The sequence below is a fragment of the Rhinopithecus bieti genome, unplaced genomic scaffold, assembly GCF_001698545.2.
Source record: "Rhinopithecus bieti isolate Rb0 unplaced genomic scaffold, ASM169854v2 scaffold_1017, whole genome shotgun sequence".
Classification (NCBI taxonomy): domain Eukaryota; kingdom Metazoa; phylum Chordata; class Mammalia; order Primates; family Cercopithecidae; genus Rhinopithecus; species Rhinopithecus bieti.
The window spans coordinates 1,613,625-1,624,382 of NW_016803657.1; the positions used below are offsets into that span (position 1 = coordinate 1,613,625).

Below are 10,758 nucleotides of genomic sequence, written 5' to 3' on the forward strand. Positions count from 1 at the left end.
TAGGCCTCTGGATAACTGTGGGCGGGCCTGACACAAGAGGTGGAGGAGTAGAGTGTTCTCTGAACTCCTCCAGGGAAAGAGAGTCTCCCTTTCCTGGTCCGCTAAGTAGCGGGTGCTTTTCCTTGACACTGACGCTACTGCTAGAACACAGTCCACTTGGTAACGCGGTCCGCTTGGTAACGCCAGACGCTGGCGTTACCACTAGACCAAGGAGCCCTCTGGTGGCCCTGCCCGGGCATAACAGAAGGCTCGCACTCCTGTCTTCTGGTCACTTCTCACTATGTCCCCTCAGCTCCTATCTCTGTATGGCCTGGTTTTTCCTAGGTTATGATTGTAGAGCAAGGATTATTATAATATTGGAGTAAAGAGTAATTGCTATAGACTAATGATTAATGATATTCATATATAATCATATCTATTATCTATATCAAGTATAACTATTATTTTGTATATTTTATAATACTGGAACAGCTCGTGCCCTCGATCTCTTGCCTTGGCACCTGGGTGGCTTGCCGCCCACACCTGGGTCCTGAGACCCTACCTGCAGAGGAACCACCGCCTGTCCAGCCCCTCCTACACAGCTCAGGGGCTGGATCCCCACCAGTGTGATGAGCTGATTGAGCTAACACCACTCCATGGCTGTCTGCACAGGCACCGAGAGACGCAACCTGTTGGCCTGAGAGCCGGGCAGCTGAGCCCAGGAGAGCAGGGGCCCCTCCCAGGCCTTTGACCTCTTCCGGACTTGCCCAGCTGCTCCTTCTCCACCCCTCCTTCCCTGGGGTCACTTCTTCTTCCCTCCTCAGTCTCTCCTTCCTCCATTTCCTGGGTGCCCGCCCCTGCCCCGGGGTTCTGGACCTCCTTGGAACCTTGGATTCACTCTCTGCCTCTCACCCACGCTCTTTCTCTGGGGCATCTCCTCGTGCTTCTCTCCTGGTCACTTCATCAGTACCGACTCCTCCCCGCAGCTTGGAGGCACCCACTTGCTGGTGGGAAAGAGTGTCTGGCGTGGGGCCAGTCTCCCTCTCTGGGTCTCTGACTCACTCCTCACTGCGCCCTCTCATGCATGTCAGTCTCCCTACCTCTCCACCTTTTTGCCTCGTTTTCCCCATCCGTCTGTCCCTTCTAAAGCTCTCATCCTTACAATACGCTAGAAGGCAGGCTCTATTATCCCGCCCCTTTAGATATAAGGGTTCACTGGCTTGGAGGGTTTTAAGAGAGTTATCCTGCGGCGGACTACTGATCTTAGTATCGCCCGCCCCCCTGGACTGGCCCCGGCCTCTCCCCACCCTTCCCTAGGTCCAGTCACCTCCCCTCTCCCGCCGCCTCATTTGGCCCCCCGCCCCTTCCCGCCCAACTCAGTTCTGCGCCCTACCCGCCCCAATTCCAGCGTTTCTGCTCCGTCCCCGACGTAGGCCCCGCCCCGGCCCCGCGCCCCGCCCCCGTCCGACGCAGGCCCCGCCCCGTCTCCGCCCAGCCCCGGCTCGGGCTGCCGGAGGATCCGGAGCTAAGGCGCCCGAGCCCGCGGCGGCGGTGGGTACGATGTGGTTCTTTGCTCGGGACCCGGTCCGGGACTTTCCGTTCGAGCTCATCCCGGAGCCCCTAGAGGGCGGCCCGCCAGGGCCCTGGGCCCTGCACCGCGGGCGCAAGAAGGTGAGTGCGACCGAGCTCCGTAGGCCGCGGCCGACCTGGGCCTTGCCTAGTCCACGCCGCCGGCCCCGCCGCGTCGCACCCGGCCTGACGTGGCGGTGGAGCTTCGGGGTAGCGGGCCGGGGAGGGGGCGGGCAGTGCCTACGTGGCGGGCGGAGGGACCGAGGGACCGACAGGCGGACAGGGTCGGGGTTACGAGGGCCCGGCGAAGTGTCCCTAAGGCTGACTTGGGGAGAGACCTGGCTGCCGGCCCTAGTCTTCCGGCAACACAACAGCTCTGGGACCATCTCTGGCCCCGCTGCCCTCCCCCAGGCCACAGGTTGCCCCGTGTCCATCTTCGTCTATGATGTGAAGCCTGGCGCGGAAGAGCAGACCCAGGTGGCCAAAGCTGCCTTCAAGCGCCTCAAAACTCTACGGCATCCCAACATCCTGGCTTACATCGATGGACTGGAGGTACCCGCTGCCTTGCCTGCCCGTCTCTGCCTCTCACTATCTCCTGGTTACCCACTCCTGTCTCCCTTCCTGCCCTGTTTCCACCCTGTGTGCCCCAGCACCCCCAGATTTGGTTTCCTCTTCCCCATCTCTCCCCACTTCAAGTCGCTTATCTCTCCTTCCTCTCTGCCTCTCCGCCCTTGATAATCCTGTGTCCCCTTCCCCAGACAGAAAAATGTCTCCACGTCGTGACAGAGGCTGTGACTCCATTGGGAATATACCTCAAGGCGAGAGTGGAGGCTGGTGGCCTGAAGGAGCTGGAGATCTCCTGGGGGCTACACCAGATCGTGGTGAGGTGGGGGGCAGTGGTGATGACAGCAGGGATGGGGGGTTGCAGGTACTGGGGCGTGATGGCTCCTTCTGCCCCCAGAAAGCCCTCAGCTTCCTGGTCAACGACTGCAGCCTCATCCACAACAATGTCTGCATGGCCGCCGTGTTCGTGGACCGAGCTGGCGAGTGGAAGCTTGGGGGCCTGGACTACATGTATTCAGCCCAGGGCGACGGTGGGGGACCTCCCCGCAAGGGGATCCCTGAGCTTGAGCAGTATGACCCCCCGGAGTTGGCTGACAGCAGTGGCAGAGTGGTCAGAGAAAAGTGGTGGGTGACTAGGGGCAGTGCGCCCCAAGCTGCCCTGTCCTGGAGGCCCCTGCAGCCTCAGGACTCTTAGACTAGTTGGTACTCCCCTGTTCCCTGCTGCTTGGCTGGGGAGGGAATCAGTGTCCCAGGAGTGAGGGACACTCCTCTGCCCCCAGGGTCCTCAGGGTGGTAGGGCAGGATGGACGCAGCCTTCGGGGTTGGGTGATTCTGAACTTGAAAACTCTGTGACCTGGGCAGATGTGCTTACTTTTCTGAGCCTCGGTTTTTTTAATCTGTTAAGTGAGGCTAATGAAACCTGCCTCTTGGCACTGATGGCTCAGCTGAGGGACATTGCCAGGCCCTGGCATGCCGTGGGTGCATCGTGCCCAAGGCAGGCTGGAGGCCTGTGCAGGTGGTTGGTGGGGCCCTAAGAGCTCTGGGTCACTGTCACAGGTCAGCAGACATGTGGCGCTTGGGCTGCCTCATCTGGGAAGTCTTCAATGGGCCCCTACCTCGGGCAGCAGCCCTACGGAACCCTGGGAAGGTAAGTTTCTTGCCCCTGGCTGTTTGCCCTGCCTTGGCCCCTCTGCCAGCTGGCTACCCCTGCCCTGACACTGACCCCTCCCCTACAGATCCCCAAATCACTAGTACCCCATTACTGTGAGCTGGTGGGAGCGAACCCCAAGGTGCGTCCCAACCCGGCCCGCTTCCTGCAGAACTGCCGGGCACCTGGTGGCTTCATGAGCAACCGCTTTGTAGAGACCAACCTCTTCCTGGAGGAGATTCAGGTGAGCCCCCAACTCACCTTGGGCTTCGACCCTACCTTTTCCATTCTGCCTCCACCCTGTTTTTCAGGGTATCTCACAATTGACCCTCAGGAGACAAGCATGGACTGTGGAGTTAGGCCAATCCGGGTTCAAACCCAGGCTCCAGCTCATACTCACTCTGTGACTTTGCTTGGCTGAAGTTCAGTCCCAATAATAGTACAGGTTGAGCATCCCTAATCCGAAAATGCATGATCTAAGTACTCCAAAACTGGAAACTTGTTGACCACCAACATTACAATCCAAGGAAATGCCCATTGGAGCATTTTGCATTTTTTGGATTACAAATGTTGAATTTGGGCTTGGGCGCAGTGGCTCATGCCTGTAATCCCTGCTCTTTGGGAGGCTGAGGCGGGTGGATCACCTGAGGTCGGAAATTCAAGACCAGCCTGACCAACATGGAGAAACCCCATGTCTACTAAAAATACAAAAAAATCAGCTGGGTGGGCACCTGTAATCCCAGCTACTCAGGAGGCTGAGGTAGGAGAATCACTTGAACCCAGGAGACAAAGGTTGTACTGAGCCGAGATCGCGCCACTGCACTCCAACCCGGGCGACAGTGTGAGACTCCATCTCAAAAAAAAAAAGTGTATGTATATATATATATAGAATTGGTATAATGCACATATTCCAAAATCCAAAAACATCTGAAATCTAAAACACTTCTGGTCCCAAATATTTTGGACAAGGGAGACTCAACCTGTACCTACTCCAGAGGGGCCCAGTGAGGAGTCAGAATTGAAAGTGCATGGTGTACTGTTCTGCGCCCAGCAGGCATTTAGGGCCAGCTCTGGTTACTCCAGTCACTCCACATGCACATTCTGGCTCTGGTCCCCAGGGATGTAACACCCTGTGCTGGCTGCAGGGGGGTGGGCAGCTCCAGCTCAGTGTGGAGGAAGGTGAGGCAGCCCTAGATCCCTGCCCTCAAGGATCTAGCAAAAAGTAAACAGACCAGATCCCCACCCTTGGGAACTCTTGCTGGGGGAGAGACAGAAAACATAAAAACCATAAATAAGAGCTGGGCGCGGTGGCTCACGCCTGTAATCTCAGCACTTTGGGAGGTTGAGGTGGGTGGATTACCTGAGGTCAGGAGTTTGATACCAGCTGACCAACATGGAAAAACCCCATCTCTACTAAAAGTACAAAAATTAGCTGGGCATGGTGGCACATGCCTGTAATCCCAGCTACTCAGGAAGGCTGGGGCAGGAAAATCGCTTGAACCTGGGAGGTGGAGGTTGCAGTGAGCCAAGATCACGCCATTGTATTCTAGCCTGGGCAACAAGAGCGAATCTCTGTCTCAAAAAAAAAAAAACCACCATAAATAAGAAAACCAACCAGTGTGATGGCTCACACCTGTAATCCCAGCACTTTGGGAGGTTGGGGCAGGCGGATTATTTGAGGTCAGGGGTTCGAGACCAGCCTGACCAACATGGAGAAACCCCCGTTTCTACTAAAAATACAAAAAATTAGCCGGGTGTGGTGGCGCATACCTGTAATCCCAGCTACTCGGGAGGCTGAGGCGGGAGAATCACTTGAACCTGTGAGGCAGGAGGTTGCGGTGAGCTGAGATTGTGCCATTGCAAAAAAAAAGAGAAAAAACCAGTGCAGGAAAGAAAGTACTGGAGTGGGTGTTCAGGGATGGGCTCTCTGAAGTGACGTTTGAGCTGGGGCCTGAAGGACACAATGGTGGGAGCCAGAGGGATGGTACCTGGAGGAGGAGTTCCAGGCAGAGGCGACAGCACACGGAGAGATGCTGAGGAGGGAGCCCTCTGCTTTGCCTCTGAACCTTGGTTTCCGCATGTATATAGTGAGGAGCATCCAGGTGCACTGGCCCGCAGGGTTGCTGTAGGGAGGAGGGAGGGGGGCTCTGCTGTATGCAATGCGTGGACCCAGCCGTGTGTGAGGAAAACGGCGGGAGCTGAGAATCAGAATCAGGAGCAAGGCAGGAGAGTGGCAGGCACTCCACAGACCCTGACCCAGCAGATGCCATGGAATCTTGACTCAGATGCTGCGGGGCGGGGAGGGCCTTTGGAGGGTGGGAACCTGGAAGGAGAAGCTGCTGGAAACGCTGAGGCCCTGTTGCCTCCTGGGTAGTGTCGGGGCAGCAGGAACTTTGTTATGTGGAGTTCTCCTCATACGGCTGGCTCTGCCAAGCTGCCCTTCTCCTTGAAATGCGCCTCATAGGAAATGGGGTTTCGGGAGCCTCCCAGAGAACATGAAAGGGGAGTGCCCAGGGGTCCTTCTTCCCATTGCTGGGTGGCGTGGTGGAGAGAACCCAGCTGTGACTCTCGATGTATGACCTTGGATGTGATTTAGCCTCTCTGGGCCTTGGCCCCGCTGAGTCATGTGATCAGACCACCAAGCCTGCCTCCCACGCTGGTCTGAGCTACTTGAGGGCCATCTAGGTCCTCCTTGTCCCAAGTCAGAGGTCGCCTCTCCCAGGCTAAGCCGTGACTGTGGGGATGGCGGTACAGCACCGGGACTTTGGAACACAATACTGGCCACTCTTGGCTGCTGACCTTGACCCTCTATCTCCCCCTTTGTGAATGGGGGGAGTGACAGCATCTTTTGAAGTGTACGGCACAAACCACTGAGTCAGACCCTTCTCTGACTGCTTCTTAGCTGTGTGACTTTGGACAAGCTCCTTGCCCTCTCTGTGCCTCAGCTTCCTTGTTGGTAAAATGTGGATTACATTAGCGCCTACCTCGTAAAGTTGTGAAGAGGACTGAGGTAATCTGAGTAAAGGTTTTAGCACATAATCTGTGCTCAGGAAATATCAGTTGGGGGTATCATGGCCTCAAAGGGGGGTTAGAAGGACTAAAGGTAGACCATTGAGCTGACAGCCTGGTCCATTTTGGCTCAGTGGGAGGATGAGGTCTGGGGGTAAAGTGTACCTAATCCCTGCCTTCCCATGGCCTACCAGGAACTTCATGCCCAACCCAGCCAGGGCAGGGGAACCAAGGAAACCCCTTCACCTCTTTGATCTTCAGTTTCCCCTCTGTGCTCACATCCTAGGTAGGGAGCAGTAGAGGCAACATTGATAAAGGGCCTGATGCCGCTAGTGGCTGCTCTCCCAGCAACAGGTCAGGTGGCCGCAATGACAGCAACAGTCCCTAACAGACTGAGCGTCTGCTGTGTGCCAGGCCTATGCTGCAGCTTTTATGTGCATTTTCTAGTTGAATCCTCAGAACGATCCCGTAGATAGTAGAGCTGTTATCCCATTTTACACGGCAGGTAAGTGGTACAGTTGGGCTTTGAACCCAGGCAGCCGGGCTCCGGAGCCCATAAGCATCAGTTCTCCTTGTCCTCACCCATGCCTGGGTTTGGGCTACAGCCAGGCTGATCTCTTCCCCGGGTCCCATCCTCACTCCCCCAGATCAAAGAGCCCGCCGAGAAGCAAAAGTTCTTCCAGGAGCTGAGCAAGAGCCTGGATGCGTTCCCTGAGGATTTCTGTCGGCACAAGGTGCTGCCCCAGCTGCTGACTGCCTTCGAGTTCGGCAATGCTGGGGCCGTTGTCCTCACACCCCTCTTCAAGGTGAGTGGAGCTGTGGGACCGAGAAGGCTGGCTAGGTGCACAGGAACTGCCACAGAGAAGGCCCTGGGGTAGGGCAGCCTGGTTAGGGCAGACCCAAGCCCATATGTGCAGGAGCTTCCTGCCAGCGTCTATAAACAGGCACCTGACCAGCTGTCCCCTGGGGAGGAGAGACTCTGCCCCTAAAATCCTTTTCCCACAAACTTCTGGTTTCACAACCCTCAGCCCTTCCTCCATTTCCCTGGGTCTGACCTGTGCACCCTGGTTCCCAGCACCCAGGGGATGACCTACTCACCACCCCACTTTGCCATCTCCCTCCTGACTGCTTAGCACTCAGCTCACCTGACTTCTGGGGGCTGGATCTTCCACCCCTTCCTCAGACCCCAGCCCACCTTTTTATGGGCACCGGCCAGTCCCTGCCCTCCTCACCTTGGGGAGAACCCTTTCACCTGAAAGTATTGCCAGGAGGGGAGAAGACAACAAGCAGTCCTGTATAGCTGAGAACCCCCAGAGACTGCAGGCAGAATGTCTGCATATGGCATAAAGGTACCTCCTTGTAGGGAGTGGCCCAGAGCTTTCGTCAGCCTCCTGAAAGAGGCCTTGGCCCAGAAAGGTTAAGGGCAGGGCCGAGATGGAATATGGGCAGAGGAGCTACTGAGGAAATGCCTGCCTCTACTCTGCCATCACTTCATTCCCATCCTGGGATATCAGCCCCAGGAATGTAGATGAGCCCAGCAAAGTCAGCCCATTCCTGTGAGTGGCTGAATCCTTCTTTCTGCCCTTTCAGGTGGGCAAGTTCCTGAGCGCAGAGGAGTATCAGCAGAAGATCATCCCTGTGGTGGTCAAGATGTTCTCGTCCACTGACCGGGCCATGCGCATCCGCCTCCTGCAGCAGGTGAAGCCTCTAGCAGAGTCCGCGGTGGTCCACCCCACCCAGACCCTCCCCTGGCTGCTGGGGAGTCACCTGCCCTGGCTGCACAGGGACCCCAGAAATCCCACCCCTGAACATATGCAGAAGTGAGGGAACCCCTGAGGCCAGGCTCTCAGGAAGTTGACCACATACAGGGCTCCTTGGCAGCTTTGGGAATGGCCAACTGCCCAGGCTGCAGCACTCTCATGCCCCCTCCTCTCCTGGCTCAATCACTCTAGCCCTCTAGAGTGGGGATACAGTCTGTCTCCTGCCAACCCCAGGGCAGCTGGGAGCATCAGACAGGATGGATGGGGTCTAGGAAGTACCAGTGGTTCCCAGTGCCATTCCCTCTGCAACCACCAAACCCACCAGTCCTCTCATGGCATGTGGGCAGGCGGGGAGGAACAAGGGCAGGGGGAGACCCTCGTTATAGAGGAAAGCTCAGGCTGGGCCAGTGGGGTAGCTTCATGGCTGTAAATCCCAGGCACTTTGGGAGCCAAGGTTGGGCCAGATCCAACCTGAAGGTACAGGAGTCAAAGAACAGCCTAGCCAACATGGTTGGAAACCTTCTCCTACTAAAAATACAAAATGAGCCAGGGATGGATGGTGGGGTGCCTGAATCCCAGCTTGCTTCCGGGAGGCTGAGGCAGTAAAATCGCCCTGAACCTGGGAAAGGCAGAGGTTGCAGTTGAGCCGAGACGTGCCACTACAACTCCAGCCTTTGGTGGACAGAGCGGACTCCATCTTAGAAAAAAAAATAGAAGAGGGCTCTGAGAGGGTGACCCAGATGAGCCCGGACCCCTATGTGGAGCCAGGCCTTTCCTAGCCGCCCTCCTGGGCCTCTCTCACTTCCACTGGGGCCTGAAGCAAAACACCTGGGTAGGGGCTTCAAGGCGGTTGACCTGGCTTGGCCAGTGCCTGCCTGGGTGGGAAAGCTAAGCCCAGGAGTGGTTCCATGGCTTGTGGGATAGAAGTGGGAGGGCTGACCATGTTGACACATCCCAACTTGGGCCACAGATGGAAGCCAGTTCATCCGTTACCTCTGAATGACCCAACGCAACCACCAGATCTTCCCCACGTCGTTACATGGCTTTCTGGACACAACCCGCATCCGGGAGGAGAACGTCCAGGGGGTTGTGACCAGGCCAGAGTGCTACCCTGGTTTTCCAAGGCCTTGGAGGGGCCCTTTTCACCCTAGAAACCAAGAGGCCTTGGGCTTTGTGGGCCCATGGGGTCAAGCAGGCCACTGTCCCTTGCTGTGTGGGTTCATGCTGTGGGTGCCCAAGCCTCAGCAGCTGGTGGGGGCGGGGTTCCTCATTCAGCAGACAAATGAGCACCTGCCCTGTTCCTGGCCCCAAGCCCCATGCTGGAGCAGCATGGCATGAGGTGCCCAGCCCCTCTGCTCCATTGGAGCTTCCTTTCCAGGGCACGAGAGTGGCCCTTGCCAGAACAATAAGCAGAATTAGAAACGTGTATTGTTGGCCGGGCAGCGTGGCCTTATATCCTGGTAATCCTGCACTTTGGGAGGCTGAGGGCGAGCCGGATCACCGTGGAGGTCGCAGGAGTTCAAGACAGCCTCGAAAACCAACCATGGCGAAACCCTGGTCTCCCTACTAAAAACAAAACAACTTGGCATGGTTGGCACATTGCCTGTGATCCCCAGCTTACTTCGGAAGCTGAGGCAGGAGACTTAATTGAACCCTGGGAGGCAGAGGTTGCAGTGAGCCGAGCTCTGCCATTGCCACTCCGCCTGGGCCACAAGAAGCCGAAACTCCGTTTCAAAAAGACAGAAAAGAAAATTATTGTATTGTTGGAAAGCGTGGAGAAAGTTTGTAGTTTTAAAACAAAGCCTCAGGGCTGGGCCCGCAGTGGACTTCAAAATGCCTGGATCCAGCATTTGGGAGGCGGGTGGGAGATCGCTGAGTCCCAGGAAGTGTTTGAGACCAGCCCCGGTCATCAATGCGCCAAACCCATCTCCTAAAAAAAATCAAAAGCCGCATTTGTTGATGCACGCCCTGTAAGTCCCAGCTACTCAGGAGGACGAGGCAAGGAAATGGTGTGAACCCGGGAACGAAGCTTGCAGTGAGCCGAGATCGGCCACCCACATCTAGCCCTGGGCCAAAGAAGCAAAAGACTCTGTCTAAAAATATACAAAATAAAAATACAAAAAATTTTAGCGGGCATTGGTGGTGGGCGCCGTAATCCCAAGCCCACTTCAGAGGACTGAGGCAGGAGAATGTGCTGGAACCCATGGAGGCGGAAGTTGCAGTGGAATAGATCACACCACGCACTCCAGCCCCTGGGTGACAGAAAGTGAGACTCCATCCCTCAAAAACAAAAAAGGATATGGAGAATGAGGGTGGCCTCTGAGGCTGTGGCCTGGACAACTGGAAGGTTAAGGAGTTTGCTATTTTACGAGAAGATACGCAAGCAGCGTTGGGGCCCCATTCTTTGCTCTGTTTCTGTTAGGCCAGCTTTGGATGGAAGTGTCCAGTTGGCCCTAGTAATGCATGTGGTGCAATTTAGGAAGTCCTGGGCGAGGCGGTATGTTGCCTGGGGTTTGTCCCAGCGTCACAAGAAGGCAATTTAAAGCCATGAAATGCTGAAGATCCCAGGCAAGAAAGCGTTAAATATAAAAAAGACCTCAAGTTGGCTCTGACGTGGGTAGAACGTTACAATCTCAGCCAAAGGAGCAGCCAGCCAGGTCAGGAGAACAGGAGGGGCCCTGGTGTCCTGGAAGACAGAGACCAGAGTTTTCAGGGAGGGAAAAACTCAGG

The 10,758-nt window shown here is 56.2% G+C and overlaps 1 protein-coding gene across 1 annotated transcript; it reads left to right on the forward strand.

Moving 5' to 3' along the window:
- The first annotated feature begins 1,451 nt into the window (after positions 1-1,451).
- On the forward strand, positions 1,452-8,107 carry LOC108543449 (N-terminal kinase-like protein). Its single transcript, XM_017893942.1, has 8 exons — positions 1,452-1,650; positions 1,960-2,100; positions 2,307-2,429; positions 2,510-2,736; positions 3,169-3,259; positions 3,348-3,503; positions 6,916-7,074; positions 7,859-8,107. Exons 1-8 carry the CDS (start codon positions 1,540-1,542, stop codon positions 8,090-8,092), a joined length of 1,242 nt encoding a protein of 413 aa, XP_017749431.1. The 5' UTR covers positions 1,452-1,539; the 3' UTR covers positions 8,093-8,107.
- The last annotated feature ends 2,651 nt before the right edge of the window (positions 8,108-10,758 follow it).